At 59.7% G+C, this 24,612-nt stretch overlaps 1 protein-coding gene across 20 annotated transcripts in view; it reads left to right on the top strand.

Moving 5' to 3' along the window:
• KIF1A (kinesin family member 1A) overlaps positions 1 to 24,612 on the top strand; it is a 121,803-nt gene that overhangs the window by 85,781 nt on the left and 11,410 nt on the right. For 8 of the 20 annotated variants that reach the window (XM_054679681.2, XM_054679676.2, XM_016950901.4 and 5 more), the window contains 12 exons: positions 2,730 to 2,815; positions 3,872 to 4,010; positions 4,140 to 4,311; positions 4,532 to 4,622; positions 5,990 to 6,108; positions 7,069 to 7,124; positions 8,676 to 8,784; positions 9,685 to 9,751; positions 9,852 to 9,936; positions 12,822 to 12,927; positions 22,857 to 22,971; positions 24,402 to 24,535. In XM_054679681.2, the coding sequence (XP_054535656.1) occupies positions 2,730 to 2,815; positions 3,872 to 4,010; positions 4,140 to 4,311; positions 4,532 to 4,622; positions 5,990 to 6,108; positions 7,069 to 7,124; positions 8,676 to 8,784; positions 9,685 to 9,751; positions 9,852 to 9,936; positions 12,822 to 12,927; positions 22,857 to 22,971; positions 24,402 to 24,535 (1,279 nt within the window). Of the gene's footprint in view, positions 1 to 2,729; positions 2,816 to 3,871; positions 4,011 to 4,139; positions 4,312 to 4,531; positions 4,623 to 5,989; positions 6,109 to 7,068; positions 7,125 to 8,675; positions 8,785 to 9,684; positions 9,752 to 9,851; positions 9,937 to 12,821; positions 12,928 to 15,248; positions 15,276 to 21,382; positions 21,407 to 22,856; positions 22,972 to 24,401; positions 24,536 to 24,612 lie in introns of all 20 variants that reach the window. The other 12 variants (XM_054679678.2, XM_016950900.3, XM_054679679.2 and 9 more) reach the window with 2 other exon arrangements.

Below are 24,612 nucleotides of genomic sequence, written 5' to 3'. Positions count from 1 at the left end.
CACCTGGATCCCTCCCCCAGCCTGCTGCAGAGCAAGTGCTCTCTGTCAACACATTCCACCCACCCGGCTGTCTCTGCAGCCCCAGGAAAGGCGTGTGAGGCCCAGTCCCTGGCCCCTGGGCCCTGCTCAGGGCAGCCCTCCCTGGGGTGCTTCTGGTTCCCTGATGCATTCCCTGGTCTCTCAGGCACAGGCCTGTCCCCCTCCACACTGGGCCTGAAGACACAAGCCCCTCCCTTGTGGGAGGTGGAGACTGGTGCTGCTCAGCCTGCTCCGGATGGCCAGAGGCACCAGGGCAGCCCCAGAGTGTCTGAGCCTTGGTTTGCTCACATGTAAACGGGATCCGTTGTAATGCTCCCCACCTGATACGAATATTGAAGGGTACTTGAGAACACAGATGTGAGAGCGCTTGGCTGCCTGGAAGCTGCAGGGCAACAGGTGGCTTGTGCCATGAGGGAAGGTCCCACTCGCTTCCCTGCCTGCCCCGGGCTCCTCCACCAAGGTCTCCCCTCACCAAGGACCACTCTTTTTCCTCTCAAAGGCCTTGGCTGCCTGGGCACCCTAGGGAGGGAGTAGTACAGACAGACAGACACACAGACAGGCAGATGGATGCAGAGAGGACGTGCATCCATGGCTGCAGGGGGGCTCCTGGCTGCCGGGCTGGGGCTGCTTAGAGGAGCAACCTGGAGCAGGCTGAGATGGCCATACCCCTCCCCAGATGGCAAGTCCCCCAACTCTGAGATGGCTCATATTCTCCACCCTGAGTTACCTCATATCCCCCGCAAGATGCAAGATGTCTGGTTCTCCCGGCTCTGCTATCCTGGCTGCCTTGGGTGATTTTAATCCCACCTAATTAATGAAGTTAATTTGACTCTAATGTTAAATTCTCCTTAGCCCATAATTTCTTTCTTTTCTTTTCTTTTTTTTTTTGGACAAAGTCTTGCTCTGTCGCCAGGCTGGAGTGCAGTGGCTGGATCTCGGCTCACTGTGCAACCTCTGCCTCCCAGTTCAAGCGATTCTCCTGCCGCAGCCTGCCGAGTAGAGTAGCTGGGACTACAGGGGTGTGTCATCACGCCCAGCTAATTTTTTTATTTTTAGTAGAGACGGGGTTTCACCATGTTGGCCAGGCTGCTCTCGAACTCCTGACCTCAAGTAATCTGCCCATCTTGGCCTCCCAAAGTGCTGGAATTTCAGGCGTGAGCCACCACGCCCGCCAGCCACCCTGCCCAGCCTAGCCCATAATTTCTAAATGCTGTTTATAGCACCTCCCACTGGCCATGTCATTGCTTGTCATCCAGTCACTGTGATACCACAGTGCTGAGAATCAGGGGGCCCAGCTGGGGAGTGAGGGTGAACACCAGGGAAGGGCCCCAGCCCTGCTGCTGGAAGGTGGGGTGTTTACCGGGGCTGCAATACTCAGGGAAGCTGGGAACACCTATCACCTCTGTCTCCCCTCCAGGAGGTGCCACCCCCACCTCACCAGGTCCTCCCAATCCTGCCTTGTGCCAGCAGCTCCCACCAAGTGGTCAGGATGGCAGAGCGGAGCCATCCTGAGCACTTCCTCCCACTGGCCCCCACCCTGACAGCCACTTCCTGAGAGTGGGGCTGCACCAGAGGCCGTGGGGCCGGCCCATGTCCTTGTGAGGGCAGCTGCCGTCCTGGTCTGCCCTTGGTCAGAGGAGCTCTCTGGGGTCCACGTGGAGGTTTCCCATTTCCCAGGATCCGAGTTCAAGCTCAGTGCAAAGCTCTACCTTTGTCCTGCACCCTATGGGGTTGAGAGGTACCCCCACCTCTCAGATGAGTGTCGCCAGTTAGGAAGGTGTACAGCAGCTCTGAGCCCAGGTCTGTGTGCCCAGGTCCACAGCCCCTGCTATCCCAGGTCATATACTGGGAAACCAGACTGGGATAGTGCCTAGGAAGTGCTCCAATCCTGGGCTGGGTCGCCAGGCCTCCTGCCGGCCATCCTACAACTGGATCATTTTATGTTGGGTGATGCCTAATTGTTTCCCTGTCTAATGGCTGTGGTGGTGGAGAAGGGAACTTAGAAAAGGCACCGGCCCTTGTACTGGTGGTGTCAGAAGTCTCATCAGCCCTGCCCGTGACCCGGGCGAGGTCAGTTTGCTGTTCCCTCAGCACTGACTCCTGCATGAGCAGGCGCTGGCTGTCACAGACCATGGCAGGACAGAGCTCAGGGCTTCAGGCAGCGGGTCCACTGAGAGCTTTGAAGGCTGGGGAGTGTGGGCGCATGCACCGGCAGGCCTGGGGAGTTGCGTGGAGGGGCGGTTGGTGGCCCTTGAATGTCTAGGCAGGTGACAGGTGGTAGCTTCACCCAGATGGTGGCAGAGGCACTTCGTGATTCTGGAGGTGGGACCAGCAGGGCCGGTGGGGTGGTCTCTGCACATGGGGATGGGGAGGGGCTACCTGGGTTCTGCCTGAGCACCTGGGAATGCGGGCAAGATTTGGTTTTGAAAATATAGACTTTGTGACTCCTATCAAGGTGGGCTGTGATGAGGCCGTGGCTGCTTTGGGGCCCCTGGGCAGGCGGGTGGTCAGTGTGCCGGGACATGCCCTGGTTGTCACTGAGCCACGGGCGGCAGATTCGGTCAGGAGTCTGCTGCCTGCTCTGGCTCCTGTGCTCTCACTTTGACTGCGGGGTGGCCCAGCCTGGCTCTGCCCACACCCACCTCAGGGGACAAGCTGGGCTCCAACCATTTGCTCTGTTTCTCCTGCAGCCGATGAAGAGGCCCCTGATTATGGCTCTGGCGTCCGCCAGTCGGGAACTGCTAAAATCTCCTTTGATGACCAGCATTTTGAAAAGGTACCAAGCTCCCTCCCGAGTCCCAGACCTGGAGGTGCCTGGCGCTCACTGGAGTCCTGTGCACTTTGCTCCTCTAACACCCCTGTCCCATCCCACGGGCCCTGAGTCCTCTTGGGGTTCTTCCCTCTGGTCCAGAGCACTGAGCCTGCCCCATCTCTAAGCACACCACGCCCCTTTTCCCGGGTTTGCCCTGACCCCTGGATCCACCCATCTCCCACCACGGCCGCTCCAGGGTCCAAGTCGGGGTGCAGAGCAGGTGGACAACACGAGCCTCCAGAACAGACACTGAGGTGCAGCCACCCCCACCCTGTCTCCCTTCTCTGGACCAGTTCTCCTCTGGGTCCCCACAGTACAGCACGTTCCCACTGCCCCCTTCGCCTGCTCCTTCGCCTGCTCCTGGGCTGCCCCCCTGAGGCTGCCTACCTGCGGTCCTCATGTGAAGGGCCGGCGCTGTGTCCAGTGGCACCTGGACCACTCAGTCTCCTCTTCTGCTCTTGAGAGAGTGGTGGAGGAAGGTCCCCAAAGTGCACCCCATGCCACACTCAGGTGGCTCCTGTCCCCACCTTCTTAGACTCGCTTCTCACCCGTGCCCACCTGGCCGTGTCGTCACCTGGAACCTGGGTGCCCTACTCCCTGAGCGAGGGTGGTCTGTCTGCCCAATGCCTTTTCTCTTGGAGGGGCTGTCAGTACTGGGGATGCCCAAGAAGGGGAGGGGAGAGAGCTAACCTGCTGGACAAGGGGCCCTGGCAGGCGGGGGTCCGGCTGAACTGAAGACCAGAGCAGAGAGGCAGGTGGTGAGTTGTTTCCAGGACAGCTCAGACCTCCCATAGCCATAGGCTATAGAATCCAAAGACACACATCCACAGCAGGGAAAACTGAGACCTGGGGAGGTGGATGCCCCCCTACAAGGCAGGCACAGGTCTGGTGCGTGGGTTCATGGAGGCCCCAGCCCAGGCTCTGGGCGGCAAAGCCCTCCCGTGGGCCTGTGACAGGGTCTACGGTGCCCCTCCTCAGCTGGCTCCTGGCTCTCTCTGACTCTGGTCCCCCTCTGATCAGTTCCAGTCCGAGTCTTGCCCCGTGGTGGGGATGTCCCGCTCGGGAACCTCCCAGGAAGAGCTTCGCATCGTGGAGGGCCAGGGCCAGGGTGCAGACGTGGGGCCCTCAGCCGATGAAGTCAACAACAACACCTGTTCAGGTGGGTCGCCCACCCCAGCTGCCCAGGGCGTAGGGGATGCTGAGACCTGGTTCCTGAGCCTGGCCCAGGCCTGTGGCTGGAAGACAATATGGTCTGGAGGTCCATGACTCTCTCCTTGACTCCCAGCAGCAGTGCCCCCAGAAGGCCTCCTCCTAGACAGCTCTGAGAAAGCCGCCCTGGATGGGCCCCTGGATGCTGCCCTGGACCACCTCCGCCTGGGCAACACCTTCACCTTCCGTGTGACAGTCCTGCAGGCGTCCAGCATCTCTGCCGAATATGCCGACATCTTCTGCCAGTTCAAGTGAGCCCCTGCTGCCTTTGTGTCCCCGCGCTGCGCAGGGACTCTGTGCCCAAGGCTCCCGTGCCTGGGTGCTGAGCAGGGAGCAGGCCATGTTGGTGCTGTGTTGGCCCAGCCCGCAGGCCCTGAACGCCCCAGCGCCCTCATGTGAGGTGGGTTCCACCTGGTAAGGTCTCATCCCAAGTCCCCCACCCCACACCAAAGCATCTCCTCTGCTTTGCAGCTTCATCCACCGCCACGACGAGGCCTTCTCCACAGAGCCCCTGAAGAACACAGGCAGAGGCCCCCCACTTGGCTTCTACCACGTCCAGAACGTACGTTCCTGGGCACTTCTCCCCATCCCTGCCACTGACTGACCCTCCCAGGGCCTCTGTGAGCATGGCTCATTCTCCCTCTTCTGAACACCAGTTGTGGGCCAGGACTGCCTTGTGCACCAGGAACTCCAGTGCCAGGCAGGGTATAGGAGTGATTTCTGGGCAGTGGGAGACCCTTGATGGGTTTACAGCTGGGGCATGGGGGCTGCTCAGAGCCCCTGAGAGCTGCTCATAGTGAGCATAGAGCCGATGGGGAGCCGGATGCAGGTGCAGTGGGGCCTAGGATTTGTACTGAGGGCCAGGGGTGCTCAGCCAGGGCAGCCCTGGCTTGGGTGTTGGGAATGGGAAGGAGGCAGGGCCACAGGGGCTACAGGGTGCCGGCAACGTCCCGAGAGGTCTGGAAAACTCCAGGCAGGAGAGTGATGGCAGCTGGGCTGCTAGGATGATGGAGAGGAGGGGCCTTTAAGGTGGAGCAGCTCCTTCTCCAGGTGGGAGAACTGGGCTCCTGGGGCAGCAGGGGAAAGAGTGCCTAACGGTGATAAGGAAAGCTACCAGGGAGCCAGGCCTTGAGTGCCAGGCCACGGGTGTGGATTTGGCAGGGGTGATAACCTGGAGACTCAGTGGGTTAGTTGGCTGGGACTTCTGTCACAAAGCACCATAGGTGGGGGCATCTAAAAACAACAGAAATGTGGCCTCCCATGGCTCTGGAGGCTGGAAGCCCGGGATGAGGGTGTGGGCAGGATTGCCCCCTTCTTAGGCCTCTATCCTTGGCTTATAGAACAGCCGCCTCTTCCCTGTGTGTGTTCACATGGCCCTCCCCCTCTGCGTGTGCCTGGGCCCAAACTTCCGCTTTTCATAGGGACAGCAGCCATGTTGGATTGGGACCTACTCTGATGACCTCTCTTTAACTCCGTTTTCTCTGTAAAGGCCCTATCTCAGGATATACTCTCATTCTGAAGTCCTGGGGTTAGGACTTCAACATACGAATTTGGTGAGGGGGACATGGTCCAACCCATAACTCTTGCTGAGTGGGGCAGGGCCTAAGAAGGGGTGTCCTGAAGAGACCAGCGCTGCCCTTTGTCACCTTTCCCAGCTCTGTGTTCTGAAAGGGCAGCTGAGCCACGCGGCCCCTGTTCGTCCTGGAGAGAGAGCCCGAGGGACACACTCCAGAGTCTGTCTGGGGCATGTGGTGGGAGGAGGGGCTGGGCTGAAGGGCCTAGAGGAGGCTGCTGCCCCTGGGCAGACGTGGGCCCAGCTAGGGGTCCCAGATCTGGGCCTGAAGCGCTTAGCTCACTGATGTGACTCTCCTTCCCCCTTGAATGTGACCTGGCCGTGCCCTCCTGTCCTCCCACCTGCCTGCCCACCAGATCGCAGTGGAGGTGACCAAGTCCTTCATTGAGTACATCAAGAGCCAGCCCATTGTGTTCGAGGTCTTTGGCCACTACCAGCAGCACCCGTTCCCGCCCCTCTGCAAGGACGTGCTCAGGTTAGCGCCCTGGGTCGGGGGGTTCGGGGCTGCTGTCCTCAAAGCCCCTGCCCAGATCTTTTCATCCAGCTGTCTTGAGGCTGCAGAGCCTATGCACCCCCTGAAACCCACCTCCCCTACCCATCCAGGAGGCCTTTTGCCCAGGGCTAGCAGGACTCAGAGAGCAATTAAGAGCTCTGGGCCTGCCTGCAGCTTCTCTCCTTCAGGACTGCAGAGAGTTCCTTGTGAGCATTGCTTGACCTCCTGCTGGCCTGGGCAGTGTGCAGGGGCTGCCAGCTGTAGGATGCTGGGGTGGCCCCGGGGAGACCACTTCTGCTGCCCACCGAGGACCCCAGGAAAGGGGCCTAGCTGTGCCACACCCTGGGGAAGCCCGGCCTAGCTCCCTCAGTCCATGCAGCCTCCTGAGGCCTGGAAAATGGGGGCTCAGAGAGACTTGCGGGGCTGGGGCATGAAGTCAGGACTTCCACTCAGGCCATCTCACCCAGACCCTTGAAGGTGGACAGGAGTGTCTACCCTGGGCCAAGCCGACCCCTCCTGGGCACCTCGAGTGCAGAGAGAACTGCAGAGAGGCCTCGGGTGGGCCCTTTCTTCCCATCTCCATCTCCCCTCAGCTGTCAGGCAGGACTGGAAGGTCAGGGGCCCTCCAGGCTGTCAGGGAAAGAGAAGGGCAATGAAGGCTTTGTTCTGGGGGTGCTTGTCTGTCCTCGCGAGTGCCTGAGGGACTCTGGACTGGGAGCCAGAGCTTGACCCTTGCCCTGGTTTCCTGTGGCCTCTGGGGTGGGAGCTGGGGTCCCAAGGGTCCCTCCTCTTCCTCCCACCCAAGCTGGTGGACGGTCTTGGAGAAGAGAGGGTGGGAGGGGCCAGGATGGGCACCTGGGGCCTGTAGCCCTTCTGTCTCCTTCTGACCCCTCCCGCCCAGGGTCCCGCAAACACCTCACACTGGTCCTTCTTTCTCCACAGCCCCCTGAGGCCCTCGCGCCGCCACTTCCCTCGGGTCATGCCACTGTCCAAGCCAGGTAGGAAGGGTCTCTGGAGCCGTCTCAGGGCAGTGAGCTCCCCTCACTGTGGGTGCTGTAGTGGGCTGGGCCCCCGCAGTGAATGCTGTCCTCTGTGACCGGGCTGTGCCCTCCCAGGCACTCTGGCGCCACCCTGAGCCTGTCAGGCCTCACGGGGTCCCCATGGAGCAAGGGTCTCCCCTGTGCCCAGAGAGTAGCCTGGAGCTGGTGGCAGAGGTGTGGGGAGCCAAGGAAGGAAGGCAGCAAGAGGGTCGGGGGCTTTGAGGGGACTTCAGGCATCTCAGCTGAACACAGAGAGGTGGAGATTTGGGGATGAAAGGCAACCTAGGAAGCTCCTTCATGGGGGTCTGAGGCTGGAGGTGGGAGCGAGAGTGTGGGGTCAGTCGGGGAGAAGTATTTGTCAGAGCTTTTGCCTCGAGCCTGGAGCCTCTGCCTGTGGGAACAGGTGGGTCATGGAATAGCACTTGAGATTCACTGGCTTTTAGTTAAAAGAGTGGAGTTTATTTCCTGCAAGACCAAAACCCAGGGACATGGTTGGGGGAGAGCTGAAGACAGCCAGACTGAGGCCCAGCAGGTGTGGCTGAGTCTCTCATAGCCCAGAAACCCTCCTGAAGGAGGGAGTGTGGTCCCGGGCACCAGCACCCCAGAGGGTAGGGGCCTGTGTGAGAAGCTGCTTCTGCAGCTGGTGGGTGGAGGCACTGGGTCTGCACACATGGTGACCAGGTGTCAGCCTCTTGTGCCTGCCTTGCAAGGACCCTGTCCTCGGAACCCCTGTAAGATGAAGGTTTGCGGGCTGAGGACACTGTGGGAGGACACCCTCCAGCTGCTGCGGAGCCAGTCCCTGGTCTGTACAGGCTTTGTGGCCTGCAGCATGAATTCCCTGAGATTCAGTCCTCCCCACAGCCTGCAAGAAAGACCTGCAGATCCATATTTGTAGGAGAGGCAGAGGAGGGGACTTGCTAGAGGAGGGCCTGTGTGATGCGTCTCAGAGAAGGGAGTGGGAGACAGAGGTGGGTGAAGGATGTGAGGACAGAGGCTGTTTGTCAGGAGCTGGACACGAGTGGAGGGTCAGTGGGAGCTGAGGGACAGGGCCTCTCGGGCCAGGCCTGGGTGCTGGTGAAATGTGCTTGGACAGGTGTAGTAGGCTGTGGCCAAGGTGTGGTGTAGGCAATGGGCCTGGCAGCATGGCAGAGCGGCCCCGTGAGGGTTGTGGGGCTTTTGAACAAGGGTATGTGCGGCTGCCCTGTTGGTTCTTGGGGTCTTGACCACTGTCCTCCTTATGAGCTGTGCCGAGTGTACATGGCCACGTGCCTTTCCTAGCCGGGGCACAGAGAACGTGAGCGTCCATGTGACGTGCTAAGGCCACAGAGTGCCCAGGACCCGGTGTATCTTGGGAATGGCTGGGGTTGGCTGGTTGTTTCCCTTGAGGAGGGGGAGGTGCCCTTGCTGCCTCTGAGCCCCTTTGGCCCCGGCATCTCCTCCTTGAGTGTGCCCTTGGCACGTGATAGGTCAGGTCTCCCATCCACGCATGCCTCCCTCCTGTCCCTACAGTGCCCGCCACCAAGCTCAGCACACTGACGCGGCCCTGTCCGGGACCCTGCCACTGCAAGTACGACCTGCTGGTCTACTTCGAGATCTGTGAGCTGGAGGCCAACGGCGAGTGAGTGCTGGTGCTGGGGCCCCCAGGGTGTGAGTTGGGGGGGGGGCGCGGAGAGGGACGAGGACTTGAGCTGCCTGAGGGTTGCCAGCATCCAGAGTCGTTCTTCCAGTGGGTGTTCACTGCAGACCTCTTGTGGGCCCGGCCTCATCTAGGTCTTGGGGAGTAAAAGCAGACAAAGTCCTGGAGGAGCTGGCATGAGGGGCAGGGAGGTGCTGGACAGATAAGCACCTGATTTGGTGTCCCCATGGTCCTGAGCACTAGGACAGCAAACCAGGGTATGGCTCAGGGGCAGGGCAGGGAGGCAGACAGCACTTACAAAGTGATCAAGGGACTTTTGAGGGAGGTGGGAGGGGAGCCCTGAGGCCCTGGGGAGGCAGGTTCCAGGGCCCCAGGGTGGAGGCCAGTGGGGGTCTGCCTGGTGCCCTGGGGGCAGCTGGGAGCTGGGCTGTGGCTGGCAGCTCAGAGTGGGGCCTTGTGGAGACTCGGATCCTTGCCCAGAGTGGGACAGGAGCCTTAGGTGTTGGAGAAGACGAGCCCATCTGCTGGGATTTCCTCTGGATCCTCTGGCCTTGGGTTGCGGATCTGCAGGGCATGAGGGGAAGCAGAGGACCCTTGGGAACTTACAAAGATCCAGCCCAGAGGGGCCAGGCTGTGCCATACTGTGTCTCCTTGTTGGACACCCTGCCAGTCCAGTGGGCAGGGCTGGGAGGTGATAGCCAAGGAGGCCTGGTGGGTTTCTGTGCTCAGCTGACCGTGGTCTCCATGGATCAGACCACCTGATCTTCACCAGAGGGAGCTGCTGACTTTTCCTTGTTTTTGCTCCCGTCCACTGTGTCCTGTGCTGCGGGGAGGGCAGAGAGGAGGGGCTGGCCGCTCCTCACATGTGTCTCTCTCTTCCAGTTACATCCCGGCCGTGGTGGACCACCGTGGGGGCATGCCATGCATGGGGACCTTCCTCCTCCACCAGGTGTGAGCCCCTCCTGCCCCTACCCTGCCTGTGTCCCCCTCCCTCACCCTACGTAGCCCCCTGAGCCGTCTGACCATATCCTCTCACCTGGCACCGGCAGGGCATCCAGCGACGGATTACGGTGACACTACTGCATGAGACAGGCAGCCATATCCGCTGGAAGGAAGTGCGCGAGCTGGTCGTGGGTGAGTGCGGTGTGGGGGCTGCCTTGGTGGGTGGGGCTGAGCTGGTGGGAAGAGTACAGGCCCTGAGCTGGATACCCGGGTTCTAACCACACCTCTGCGTCTGTTGCTGCGTGACCCTGGTCAGGTCACATAATCTCTCTGTGACTCACTTCCTCACCTGAAAAGGAGAGCCTTGGACCTGGGTGACGATCTGCAAATTTCTGTTTAATCAGTGTATTGGAGTTCTGGGGCTGCCATGACAAAATACCACAAACCAGGTAGCTTAAAACAGCAGACATTTATCATCTCACACTTCTGGAGGCCAGAAGTCCAAAATCAAGGTGCCGGCAAGAGGCACGCTCTCTCTCTCTGAAATCTGTTGGGGAAAATCCCTCCCTGCCTCTTCCAGCTCCTGGTGGTGGCCAGCATCTTGGGCGACCCTGGCCTGCAGACGCATCACTGCATTTTCGCAGGCTTCTCCTGTCCTGTGTCTTCCTGTGGCCCGTTGTCCTAAGGACACCAGGCAGGTTGGATTAGAGGCCCATCCTGCTCCAGGGTTGACTGCATCTTTACTCAGTTTGATCACCTCTGCAAAGCCCTACTTCCAAATAAGGTCCCCTTTGAAGGTCCTGGAGGTTAGGACTTCCACGTATATTTTTCGGGGACACAATTCCTCCCATAACCATCACCAAGGATCTTACACTCTTTTCTTCCATGACCTCATGTTTTGAACTCGGGTCCGCCAAATGTTTCCTTTGCTAAAGCGGAAAGAATTTGTCTTCTCAGTTTTCATTCAAGGAGGCAGACAGTCATCCATTCAAGTGTGTCACTAGCATGAGGCCAGCCCAGCCCTGCCTTGCCCCAGACATTGCCATGGCCGGGCTGGGTGGCTGCTCAAGGTCACTTCCCTGAGGCTGGACCTGTCACCTTGTGTCCCAGTGCAGGACTGTAGACAGGAGGTTCCAGGCACACCAGGATACATGCTTATGTTTTACAAGTTTTGTGTCTAATTTCACATGAATCAGAAAGTCATGGAACAAGCACCCAAACCCTCCTTTCAGAGGTTGGTTAGGGCAAGCCTAAAAAGAGTGAATTGATTTATACGCAGAACGTAAGCAAATACACAGCTGGTTTATGGACCCGGCCACACGGTAGTTGAGGAACGATCCCTGGGGCAGCACTGCCCTCACATTCTGAGCCCTGGTCTCACTTCCCTCAAGGCAGACAGGAGAGAAGGAAGAGGGGAAGCTGGATCTGCATAGTTGAAAGGACGCATCCTTCGGGCCTGGGTCTGTCACCACTCAGGCCTCGCCTGCTCAGATCCACCTTCTCCCCACCTTCTTTCTAAAAAGGCCAACAGGAGTGTCTGTTTATGTGGGGTTGGGTGATCAGGGATGCTATTTAAAGGGATTTGGGGAGATATGGTATGAACCCCAATGCTCCCCTTCAGGCTAAGGGGTTTGGGCTCAGCCTCTCTGGGCTTCGTGACTGAGCAGCCCTGTGATTGGACTCAGGGCACAGAGCAGCCAAGTCACTTTCTGGGGAGCACCTAGCCTCTCTCCTGCTCCTCACCTGGGACCCAATCTCACTGTTCACAGCCTTCTCCAAGCTCAGCATCCCTCCCAAGAGGGCCATGGGACTTTCCAGCCCTGTGAGTTGGACAGGACTGGGCACAGGGTCAGCGAAAGGGATGAAAGTCGAGGAGAGACCCCGGGTGTCCATGAGCAGTGGGTGGGTGCACCCTTTGAGGCAGGGGAGGGAGTCAAAGTGCAGACAACAGAGGGTCAGGACCCCAGCCCAACCCCTGGCACTCTGTCCAGACCAGCGGGCTCATGGGTGTCAGTTTTGTGGGCCAGGTACTTGGTCAGACGCAGAGCAGGCTGAACACTGCTTAAGTGCAGGCCCCGAGGGCTGAGAGCAGCTGCACTCCCCTCCCCGAGGGCTGAGAGTGGCTCTGCCCAGGCAGCAATCTCTGCAGCTGAGCCTCTTCCCTGCCATGGGCGCTGCCCAGCATGGACCCAGAGGGCCCTGGTGTGGGGAAGGGCACTTTGCTGGGATCCACCTGCCTCTTCCCAGGACCTAAGTGCTGCAAAGTCATGGGTCAGAGTTCCAGCAATGGGATGGGGCAGGCCCAGTGTGCACCCATCAACACAAAATCCTAGCGTGTCCTGGGTTTTATCTTGTCCATGCATGGCGGAGAGGGAAGGCTGCCGTTCCTTCCTGGCGCAACAAAGAAAATGTACATGTGTTTGTTTACTCCTTTGAATGAGCAGAACTGTCACTGTCTGGCCAAGAAATTACTAGGTGAAGCCACTAGACAGTTTTCCTGCCTGATAACGGCTCTGGTTTCTTTCACAGAGACAGACAGACACCCCCAGTGCATGCAACTTAGCGGGCTCTCCTGGAAATGCCCCTTGTAAGAAGAGGTTTTATGGCACAGAAAGTGTTCTCTCCTATCCCTTCCCATCCCTCCCCTCCTCTGCTCTTCTTTCCCTCCCTCCCTTCCTCCCTCCCTCCCTCCCTTTCCTTGTTATTATCATGATTTTTTGGTGTAAGAAGAAGCAGGAACATTCCTCCTCTGTGTCTTGCTTAGCCTTCCTTTTCCAGCAGTCAGGAAGGCCTGTGGTTTCCAGGCTAAGCACCTGCATTTGTCAGTGTGTGTATACGGGGGTGTTCATTGTGGCTGAGAGACAGACAAGAAAGACCGTGGAGCAGTAACTGCACATGGCACCTGGGTTGCTGAGGACCCTGCAGGGCCTCCCTGTTCCCCCTGGCACCGCCTTTGACAGACGCTCTAGTGACCATGTGGGGAGCTGGCTTGCTGACAGGACCCCCACCTGAGGCAGCCCCCCAGGGTCCCACCTGCCCCCTGGGAAGTGACCTGTGGCCCGTTGCCTTTTCTGCAGGCCGCATCCGAAACACTCCAGAGACCGACGAGTCCCTGATCGACCCCAACATCTTGTCTCTCAACATCCTCTCTTCTGGATACATCCACCCAGCCCAAGATGACCGGTGAGTCGGAGACTCCCTGGAGACAGGGCCCAGGGCATGTTCCCAGCCTGCCAGGCCCTCAGCCAACCCGGCACAGGGTTCAGCCACACAAGGTGACCCGCTCAACGCTCTCCCGGCCCTCCCTCCTGGCACCTGCAGGAGCTGTGCGGTGAGGGGCTGGTGGCCTCTGCACCCCCGGCTCCTCGTTTGTGCACCTCGTTGCTGGTTCAGGCATCCCCATGCCCATTTGTTCATCACCAAGCAGAGGGGCCAGCGCAGGGGTTGGAAGATGAGCTGAGTTCTGTCCTCGGGAGTTTTGTGGTTGGGTGGTGTGGGGACAAGTGGCTGTATGTCCAAGGACCATGCTGCTGTGGATGAGTCAGTGGCCTCTGGCAGGCATCCTGGGGCTAGAGGTGGAGCAGCTGGGGTGGGCGCCCGTAGGCACTGCTTGGCACAGGCCCCTCATCACCAGGCTGCTCCTTCCTACACTCCTTGCACGGCCAAGACCCCACAGTCTGGGCGGTCCCAGCCCGACCGCATTTAGGCTGGGGTTTTGGCGCTCTGGGATGTCTGTGGCAGCCCTATCGGGGTCTGCTGGGGTTAGGGGATGGGAGGGGGAGGCAGCCCCTGCGGTTGGCCTGGGCAGGTGGCTCAGCACTGCCAGGGGCAGCCCTGGTGGGTGGGGACGTCCCGCGGGCTCCACTGCGTCCCAGACGCTGCCTTCCAGGGGCTTGGGGAAAGTGAGGCGGGGGCTCCAGTGTCCAGTCCTGGCTGCTCCCTGGGGGCTCGACCTGGCTCATGATGCACAAGCCCAGAGTGGACCCTCAGAGCTGAAGCCGCAGGTGTCTCCATGGCTGTGTTTGTAGGAAAACGTCTTTGAGGGCCTCCCTGCAAGGAGGGTCAGGGTCATAAGGAAGGAGGGTCCTGGTGGGCGTCGTCTCCTATTCTTCTGACTTGGGTCCACACAAAGCTTTGGTTTCATCAGCAACACCCAGAAAGTGGGCTATCAGGGCTTAGCACTGCAGTAAGGAGGGCACTGCAGGGGCAGCCAGGGCAGGGGGCAGCTGGATAGTCAGGGTGGGCACAGCGCTGAACAGTGGGAGGTGGGGGTTGGGCACAGACCTGGGCAGGGTGGATGCAGCTCTGGTCCCAGCCCTGCCTGTGGCCTTCCAGAGGGAACTTGCCCTGCACTCATGTCCATAGGAGGGTGGAGAATTCGGGGGGTGTTCTATGTGGAGGTGGTGCCATGACGGGGGGAACACGTCTGGGAGAGGGAGAGGTGAGGCAGACCAGGTGGGATGGGCTGGGGCTTGGGGCTTCCTCGTGCCTTGCTTCTCCTGCCGCCATGAGAATGCTCCCTGGTGAGGTGCGGAGAAGGCCTGGAGCCCCCAGCACGGGCACTGCCTGCAGAGTGTGGGCTGCTGTGCCTGGGCCATGGGGGACCAGGAATTGGAGTAGGGGGTGGGGCCCAGAAGGGCAGGTCTGCCATGTGAGATGTGCTTTGGAGCCTGGGAGATGACCTCATTACCTTATTTTCCTGACCTCTGACCCCCCCCCTCAGCCCAGGCAGCTCCTGAGGTGGGGTGGGCAGGGGCTCCAGCCCCCCAACCCCACCTGCTATCTCTCTGCACAGAGGGCTGAGTTTCTGAGGTCTTCCTCAGAAGACCAGCTGCCATGGGTGACATAGGAGGGAGCAGCTCATGGCTGGACCTCAGGCCACCCTGTTCCTGGATGCCTGAGAACCTGTCACTGAAGGGGCTTTGGCCCCACACCCTGAGGGCTGAGACATGAGGCCGGTCCCAGGGTGCCTCTGGGGTTGATGCAGCCCTGTTCTGGGGTCAAGGCCCTGGGTCTGAGAAAGGAGGAAGGCGCGTTGCGTGGGCGTGGCCTCCCCGAAGCGGCTTTGGCCCTCGCTTGGCTCCTGCCCGTGCTGGCAGCTCCCACCCCTAGTCCTGCCCTGGAGCAGTCTTGGGGACTGTCCTCTGCTGGCACCCCCAGGCAGGCACCGTCCTGTGGCTTGGCTGACCAGGCCAGTGGGCCTTCCTGTGCCATGGACGGTGCTGGCGTCCTCAGCCCCATGATGGGCCGGGCTGCTCCAAGGCCTCTCTCCCTGACATGCGGAGGCTCAGGATCCCCGGCTTCTGGCTCCAGCCTGGGGCCTTGGCCTTCCATGCGCTTTTCCATGGCCTTGCCTCCTGCCCGCTCCCAGGCCCCATGCTTTGCAGCCTCCCTGGCTCAGAGTGGGCCTGTGGCCACAGGCCGCTTCCCTCTGCCTGTCCCCCGCCCCGCTCCCGCTGCGCTGCCCGGCCCTCACTAACCGTGTGATTGTTTGTGTTTTGCAGGCAGTTTCTTGATTCGGACATACCTAGGTATCATCTGTGACCCTTGGTTTACCCTTGGTTTCATTTCAGCCTCTTCTTTCCTCCCTGCTCCTCCCCTGACCGCCCCCCATGCCCCTGAGAAGTTAACTTCCAGCTTCCTGGACTCCTCACACACGTGCTCACCTGTCCTCCTGTTCCTCCCGTCTTCTTTCTTTTTATTCTCTTGGAATCTTGGTTTGATTTCTTTATTGCTTTCCCACCCTGTCCTCTTGGCTGAGTCCCTTCTTCCCCCACTCCTGATTTTGGCTGCTTTGTAGTTTCCTGCTCCCTAGTAGACACTGGCTGGCCTCCTGCTCCTCCTGCCCCAGCCTTGCCCGCCCCGCGCCACACCCTGCCCTGTGGATGGGCTCGGTGTCCCGCACGCTGCTGGCTGGCCCGCTGCCCTTGGCTGCACCACCCTGTGAGGACCAGCCCCGCTCCCCTCTCCCTGCAAGGGGCTGTAGCAGGCAGAGCCATGAGCACAGGGGTTGGGGAAGGGCAGACAGGATCCAGCCCAGGAGACCCTCACACTCCGGCACATTCCATAGCCTCTCGTGAGTCCCTCACCTGGCCAGGCTAGGAGGAGGGACAGCGGCTCCAGCCACGCTCCTCTGGCCGTGGCCACCGAGCATCCTTTTGTGGAAGTGGCGGGTGGTGAATTCATGAAGAGACCATAGAATCCCAGACTCAGGTTGTCCAGCAGGAGGCTCCCTTTTCCCCGGCTGCAGTGAGGCCCCTGCCCATGCCAGCCTGGGGCAGGGAGTCGGCGAGACCTTGGGGACGGAGGGCCTCCAAGTCCCTAATCCAGGCACTGGTGAGAACTCGAGTCCGTTCCGAATGGAAGATCAAGGCTGCCTGCTCCTGGGTCCCTGCATGACTGTGGCCAGCGTCACGGCAGTTATCCTGTGGGGTGGCGTTTGTGAAGTGAACTGAGCAGCAGAAGGCCTTTCAGACCAATGTTGGGCCTTTAAGCCCTGTAGTTGTGAGGTGTGAGGCCGCTCCTGGCACAGAGCCCCAGGGCAGTGGGGCTTGGCCAGCACTTTCTGAGGCCACATCCTTGTCAGGTCGTGTTGCGATGGGTCAGGACAGATGATTGACAACTGTGGCAGAGGGACTGTGGCCAGGAGAAGACTCTGCCCAGGGGTGGTGGGGCCAGAGTCCCCATTGGCATGGTCCCTTGAGCACGTGCACACACGCCTCTTTCCATGAACAGATCTTTTCCGAAGGCTGCCGCACCAGCTCTCCCTGGGGACCTGGATGCAGCAGAAACCCTGTCAAGGGACCCCTGTGATGGTGGCTGTGCTGAGGAGGGAGCACAGCCCTGCAGGGCCTGAGCAGGGGCCTCCCTCTCCCTGCAGTGAGTCTGGCGGGCTTGCAGGAGGAGGAGATGGCATTGTGCTAGCTGGTCCTGGAGTCAGCTGGCCTGCCTCTGGGAGTTTCCCCGTGCTCAGAAAGATCTGGGTCTGGGGAGCCCATCAGCTTGGGCTCTAATTTAGGAGCTGTTTTCTGGGCATTGCTGTGCCATTGGTGGGGCCGCAACATTCACCCACGCACTCATTCATCTTTCACGTGTGACTAAGACACTCATGTGAGCCACATCCTGTGGGATTAAAGGCAAAATCAGGAAAAGTCTGTCCAGGTGGGTCAGAGCCTGGCCAGGAAGCTCATTCACCCTCTCATCCCTCCCTCATCCCCTCATCCCCCCTCATTCCCCCTCATCCCTCCCTCATACCCTCATCCCTCCCTCATCCCTCCCTCATCCATCCCTCATCCCTCTCTTATCCCTTCCTCATACCCTCATCCCTTCCTCATCCCCTCTCTTCCCCATCCCTCCCTCATTTTCCCTCATCCCCTCATCCCCCCATCCCCCATCCCTCCCTCATTCCCTCATCCCCTCATTTTACCCTATTTCCTCACTCAATTCCTCCTCCTCTCACCCTTTCCTCCCCTCACCCCCTCATCCCTTACCTCCTCGTCCCTGCATTCCCTAATTCCCTCACCCTCTCCTCCCCTTACGCCCTAATCATGCCTCCCTTCATTCCCTCCGCCCCTCTTCCCTTCATTTTTTCCTCCCCTCTCTCCCTCACTCCTTCACCCCCTCATTTCCTCATCCCCTCCTCCCCTCATTCTCTCCTCCCCTGATCCCCTTCTCTCTTCATCCCTCTTCCCCCATGCCTCATCCCCTCCTCCCCTCACGCCTCATCCCCTCCACCACTCATTCTCTCCTCCCTTTATCCTCTCCTCCCCTCCTCCACAATCCCTCATCCCCTCCTCCCCTCTTACTCCTCACCTCCTCCCCTCCCCCATCCCTCCTCCCCTCATTCTCTCCTCCCCTCCTCCCCCTTCTTCCTCCCCTCCTCCCCTCTTCCTCCTTCCCTCCTCCCCCATCCCTCATCCCCTCCTCCCCTCATTGGCTCCTCTCCTAGTCTCCTCCCCTAGTCTCCTCCCCTCCTCCCCCATCCCTCATCCCTCCTCCCCTCCTCCCCTCAAGCCTCCTGCCCTCATCCATTATCCCCTCATCCATCATTCCCTCCTCTCCTCCTCCCCTCCTCCCCTCATTCCCTTATTCCCTCATCCCCTCCTCCCCTCCTTCCTTCATCCCTTACCCCCCAGTCCCCATAGCAGACACTAACCAAGCAGGCTGTGTCCTGGCCCTGTGGCACAGCAGTGATGGGGACTGCTGGCCCTGGTTCTGGAGCCAGAGTCCAGCGACAGTGTCAGCCAGGGCAAGGGGGACTGTGGGGGTCTTCCCAGTGGGGAGGGCTCACCAGGAAACAGTGAGCTTGCCTGAGCTGGGGGCACAAAAGGAGCCCATGAGCAGAGGTGGAGGGGAGAGTGGAAAAGGCAGCTCCCGGTCAGGGCCGAGCCCCTGACCTGCACTGCCTCTGAGGCCAGATCTGGTCTAGGATTCTCCTTCTCTGAGGACAGCGACCTCCAGGGCCACGCTGTCTGGTGGAGGTGGTGGGGAGCAGTGACATGCTGGTTGTCTCCCAGCTGGCACAACTTCAGGGGTGGCATGCGGTCGGGGCACCAGCTCTGGCTGTGTCATCGGCTACAGCCCAGCGCTGCTGGTGGAGCCAGGGCCAGAGCCGCATCCGATGTTGCTCAAAGTCCGTGCATTCCTCAAGCCTGTGGGGACAGGATGCAGCTCTCTCCAGCTGCGCCCCCACCCCCTCCCTGCCTCTGTTCAGTCTGTGCCTGGCATCTGGCATACCTGACATCTGGCATGCCCACCATCCTAGCCCCTATGTCTAAGTCCTTGGTGAGCTTTGAAATCCAGCTGCAGTGGGCCCTCCTCCAGGCACCTTCCTGACTCCACCCACCTCCTTCTCACTAGCCTAGCTGTAAAATCGCTCCTGTCTCTGTGTGGATCTACTGCAGATTTGCCCTCAGGCCAGGTTTCGAGCTTTAAAGGGCAACATCAGCCTTCCCAGCTGTACATTTCCCCACAGGACAGAGCCCAGGGCAGGGCTCAGTCAGGCCGGGAGGGAGCCTGCAGCTGCCCTCAGGGGGCTTGGAGGGTGGGGCCAGTACTGACCAGGACTCAGGCTGGAGGTGGAGAGGCTACAGAGCAGGCTCATGCTGCGGCCCTCAGGGGTGCCTGGTCCAGCCTCCTCCAGTTGGCTGGGCACTATGCGAATGCTGCATCCAGCTTTCATCCCAGAGACAGATGGGCTGCCTGTGTTCTCTGCTCCATTCTTGGGCTGCTTGGTGGATGGTGCCACATGACTGTGTTGTGTCATATCCAGATCCTGTGAACCGTATCCCTGAGGTCGGGGTTCAAGCACAATCCCCTGCTCTTAGCTGTGTGTTCACATCGGATCAAGTCTCCTGCTGGGATCATGTTCCCTTCGGGCGAGGAGGGTCAGCCCTGGCTGCCATCTGTGGCCTCAGCCTGTTAGATCACCTCCCTGGAGAACCTGGGCCTCCACATCTGGGTTGCATGTTTCCTCTTGTGATGATTCTGAGGGTTTGGGAGCTGTCACGTGGGATAGAGTGAGGGGGGGCTTCAGGGGACAGGGCCTGGAGCAACCTCGTGCCTGCTCCTGGAGTGGGGGTCCTGGAGTGGTCTCCAAGGCCCTCCCAGCCCACATCCTCCAGTTTTTGCCATGGCAGGGTGATCTTGGCCACCTCTCAGCCTCCCTGGGTCTTGGTTTCCTGCTGTGTGATCACAGGGCACCCATCAGTGGTTCCCATGCTGTGCCCTGCAAGCCCGGTGGGCCCCAACTGGCAATGTGGGTCCCATGTGGGTCCTGTGTGGGTGAGCTGCTACTCTGCCAGCCTGCTCCTCCCTGATCCACCAGCTGTTGTCTCCTCCAATCTCACTTGGGATCTGGGTAAGACCTGTCCTCCCTTTGTAGAGGCTTGAGGGGCATAGGGGGACTAAGGAGTGTTGCCAGGGACCCTCCTGGCCCGAGATTCCAAGGTCTGCTGCCCGTGACCAGGTGGAGCCAGGCAGGATGTGGGCCAAGGGCTGGTTGCGAGGCATTTAGGGTGCAGCTCCCCTGGGCAGAGTGGGAAGCCTCTGGGGCTGACCAGCAGTTTGGAAATGACCCAGGGGCAGCACCATGGCTGTGCCCATGTCAGACCCTGGTCCGGCTAGCCATCTTGGCACCTGGGGGAGGGGACAGTGGTCTGGAAAGGGCCCATCCCTGCTGTGCACACAGTCCTGTAAGGCTCCCTCCCACCATTCTCTCCCCAGCTCACAGGTGAGACTCCACCACAGTCAGGTTCTCAGAGAGATTCTAGTCCACTGGGGTCTGAGCAGGGCAAAGCCACATACTACCTGAACTGAGAAATTCTCTGCTAGGACCCCCAAGGGGGCTGTTGTGGGCCTCATGTGGAAGTGGGTTCATGTTCTTCTTACAGCTCCAGGCCTGGCTCCAGCAGAGTCCACTTGCTCCTAAGGAGCAGCCCCTGGCTGGGCCTTGGAGTCCTGCCTGCCTCACTGGGCTTGTTCCTTTGCTGTGTCCCACTCAGGGGCCAAGGAGCCCCAGGATGGGGCAGGGACGTGGTTCCTGATGAATGAGGAGTGCCTGGGCTGGGAGGACCTGGTGCTCTCTGAAGGGCACACAGAAGGGAGTAGGTGCTGATGCTGGGAAAGACCTGCTGGTTCTGATCCTGGGGCCCAGGGGTGAGGGGCAGGTGGGCTGTGTCTGCACACATGGAGATGGAAGAGAAGGAAGGGGAAGAGAAGCAAGCTGAGGCCCTTTAGGGACTTTGGAGGCAGAAGACAGAGGGTCCAGCACAGGACCGAATGCTTGGGCCCAGCAGGAGAGACAGGGCTGGTGGGACCTGCAGGCTGGGTCTTACCCAGTGCATAGAAGTAATGAGGATGCTAGAGTGTACTAGATAGTGACGTGTGCCAGATAGTTACACTGACGTGTACCAGACAGTGATGATGACATGTACCAGACAGTGGTGCTGACGTGTTCCAGACAGTGATGATGACATGTACCAGACAGCGGTGCTGACGTGTACCAGACAGCGGTGCTGACGTGTTCCAGACAGGGATGCTGACGTATACCAGATAGTGATGCTGATGTGTACAAGCTCCAGGCTCTGTTCTCATCGCGCTCTAGTATTAGCTCATTTAATCTGCAAGACATCTTGAGGTAGGGGCAATTACTGCCCCATGGTACTTACAAGGAAATGGGGCACAGAGCTGTTGGTGACATCCTGAGGCCACACAGCTGTGAAGTGGCTCTGTGGCATTCCAGCGGTCTGAGGCACTTGTTCCAGGCCAGGCTGCAGTGGCTCCAGCCCTGGCCTGCAGGCCTGACCCTCCACAGGATCCTGCAATGTTCCAGGAGAGGAGCAAATCCCTCCAGGCCTTTGTCCTGGCTTCTGGGCATCCACCTGGCCCAGCTGAGGACAGACGCAAGGCTCTCACTGCAGACCCCAGGGAAGGGGGTGTCTGCAGGGCCAGGGCCAGGGGCTCCACCTGGGGCTTGCACCCCAGCCCTGTGTGCAGCGAGAGCCTGGGGGCCGTGAGATCCGGCGTGCACCTGCCGAGCTCTTAAGTTTTCTGCCCTGGGCCTTGTGCCGGTGCTTGTTCTGACATCTCCATTTCTTCTGTATGTGTACGTGTGTGTCCTGGCTGCCTCCACCTTTAGCGTTTCATTGGGAAATGACACTAGGTACAGCTCACTTTTCTCTTCCGCCCTTGCTTGGTCTGTCCTCTTCTGCTCTTCCGAGTTCCTTTCTCCTCGGCGTCTGCCTGCTTCTACGCCCTTTCTCTGACCACCCGCTGTCCTCACTCTCCCAGGATTGCTCCTCGGTGACATGTGTCCGACAGCAGCCTTCCCTGGTCCTTCTGCTTCCTTCCACACCCCCGACTTGTGAGATCCATGCCCTGTGTCCCAGACCATGTGTGCAGTAGACAGGGCAGCCTGGTGCCACCTGTGCTCCACCGCGGTCTCGGGAGGGGCCCGGCCGCCTTGGAGCCTGCGTGGCCACCCAGCTGTGTGTGTTGATGTCTCTGAACTGTGTCCTTGCGAGGATGCTTGGAGGGGAGCTGGGTGAGGCTGGGTGGATGGCGGGGTGGGCAAGCTGAACATGCTGCTCAGGGTCTGCAGAGTAGCCACATTCTGGATTCAGGCAAATTGTCCACCTCGGGTATGACCAGTCCTCCCTGTGAGCACCAGGCCTGAGGAAGTAGTTCAGTCACTCTGCCATCCAGAGGGCTGAAAACAGGAACTCTCACGTAACAGAAAACCCTGTTCCGGAGCAGAGGGCACCCAAGGTGTTTGCGGAACGTGGTTCGACCCCATGGGGATGTAAAATCCCAGGCCCCTGGGGTTGGCCCTGAGCCACCCTGGGACAGGGTTTGTGGGTGGCTGGCTCAGGCCGTGCTCATCATAACTCCAGGTTGGAGATTAGGAACACAGCGAGGCCGCCGCTGTCTCCCGTGTGCTAACAGAGACGCTTTTGCACACGGCCTTGCAGCAGCCACCCTGCCTCCATGCCAAGCATCCTCCCCCCGGGGCCTTCCTCTTCCCAATGGACCAAGGGTGAGTCCATTGTCAGAGGAGATGGACCATGGAGGTTTTTGGCAAACCCGGGCAGGTCCCCTTCAGGTCCAGGGAGAGATGGTGGCGCCTCCTTACTCAGACTGAGGCTGGGGTGGACTCGCGCAGGCTCTGCCCTCTCCCTCCCTGCCTCTGTCCTTCCTCTCCTCCCTGCCTGAGTCCTCTCCTCCTGCCCTCCCCTCTCCCTTCCCTGTGTTCCCCACATCCCAGCTCCCTGTCCTGCCTCCCTCCTCCCTTCCCTCTCTGCCCTTCTTGTTCTCATTCCCTGCCGCCTCCTCTCCTTCCAGCCTCAGCGTGACAGCTGGGGCACCATTTGTGGTGGAGCTGGGAAAATGCTGGGCTCACCCCCATCGGGGCGTCCAAGAGACCCCACTCTCTGGGTCCTGAGTAAGGAGGGACCTGTCCTTCCTGGCACCGCCGCCCGGGCTTCCAGCCTGTGCCCCCAGCCGCTCCCTTGCGGCTGCCCCTTGTCTGTCGCTCTGTCTGTCTGCATGTCCCCGGCCTGGCTGAAAGCAGCCCCCACGCCATCAACTTCTACTTTGTCTCTGCTTCCTTTCAGGACCTTTTACCAATTTGAGGCTGCGTGGGACAGCTCCATGCACAACTCTCTTCTGCTGAACCGGGTCACCCCTTATCGAGAGAAAATCTACATGACACTCTCCGCTTATATCGAGGCAAGGCACCTATGCCAGGGCACTCCACCAAAACCACTCAGCCCCTGAAGCTTGAGGTTCTTGTAAGCTCTGGACAACCCCATATGACCCAGACGACTTCTCTAGTTCTCAAGTCCCTGGGTTAAATTTGTGTGCCTTTAAAAAACAAAAACAAAAACTGGACTGCAAGGTTGAATACATAAATCCATAAATCCATGTGCTGTTTTTTTTTGTTTTTTTTTTTTTTTTGAGACAGAGTCTCACTCTTGTCGCCCAGGCTGGAGTGCAGTGGCGCAGTCTCACTGCAACCTCCGCTTCCCAGGCTCAAGCGATTCTCCTGCCTCAGCCTCCCAAGTAGCTGGGATTACAGGTGCCTGCCACCACGCCCGGCTAATTTTTGAACTTTTAGTAGAGACGGGGTTTTGCCATGTTGGCCAGGCTGTTCTCAAACTCCTGGCCTCAGGTGATCCACCCACCTCAGCCTCCCAAAGTGCTGGGATTACAGGTGTGAGCCACCGCACCCATCCTCCATGTGCTTTTAATGGCAGTTAACTCACTCTACCATACTTAGTGTGTGGGTGTTGTCCTTGGGATGCAAGATGGCTGCAGCACCACCAGACATTGTGTCTGCATTCCGGGCAGCACAAAAACAGAAGTGTTCCATCCCCACAGCACCCCCAGAGTCTGCAGTACATAGGCCGTGGCCAGACCTGGGCTGTGGCCTCCCTTCCAAGTGCAAGAGGTGACTGGAAGTGTGGGCGTTTCTTGCTGGTCATAGTAGTGAGGGAGAGGGAGGGTGGGGAGCAGTGGGCAGGGGCATCTGCAAGCACATCCCCTCTCCTTAGTTACAGCCGAATTATTCCGGCTTCACATGGGGATGGTGTGACCATCTCACCGGATGGTGGTAAGGTTGCCGTGAGGAGGCGCTGGCAGAGCTCTTCCCAGCGAGTGCTTGGGACTCTTCAGCCATGCACAGCAGCTGCCCCCACTTCAGGAAGACAAAGGGGCCAGCTGTTCAGCAGTTAGCGTGTCATCCACCAGGAAGTCATTTTCTGTGGTGTTTGGGTTAAAATGTGCACATTCAAACAAGACCTGGTTTGATCCTCACAGACATTCCAGGGTCGGGGAGGGGTCACCCCAGTTTTATGGTGAGGCAGCTGAGGCCCGAGCAGTGAGCCTATGTCTGGGACCCTCGGGGTCCCCACACATGGAGACCAGTCCCTCAGGCAGCCCAGGGGTGGACAGAGCTGTGGCTACCTGTCCCCAGTGGGGTTTTCTCGAGGGCAGGAGCAGAGACTTTCTCCTGCCTGCATCCAGGCCACGCCTGAGGCCCTGGGAAGGCCCTGGGGCTGCCTGTCGGTGCTGGGCATTGTGCCCCCAGGAGAAGGCTGGAAGGGCACCTGGGCACTCGGGGTGTCCTTGTGCCTGAGTCCTGCTCCCGCCTATCTCAGATGGAGAACTGCACCCAGCCGGCTGTTGTCACCAAGGACTTCTGCATGGTCTTCTATTCCCGTGATGCCAAGCTGCCAGCCTCGCGCTCCATCCGCAACCTCTTTGGCAGTGGGAGCCTTCGGGCCTCAGAGAGGTAAGCTCCCAGGGGTGAGGACCACATGGACTCCCACCCTGGTCTCGGTGCGGGCCAGGCAGGGCTCTGCCTGGCAG

Source organism: Pan troglodytes, chromosome 13 (genome assembly GCF_028858775.2).
Source record: "Pan troglodytes isolate AG18354 chromosome 13, NHGRI_mPanTro3-v2.0_pri, whole genome shotgun sequence".
Classification (NCBI taxonomy): Eukaryota; Metazoa; Chordata; class Mammalia; order Primates; family Hominidae; genus Pan; species Pan troglodytes.
Note: the sequence above shows the minus strand (reverse complement) of the source record. Positions and strands in the feature narration are given on the sequence as shown.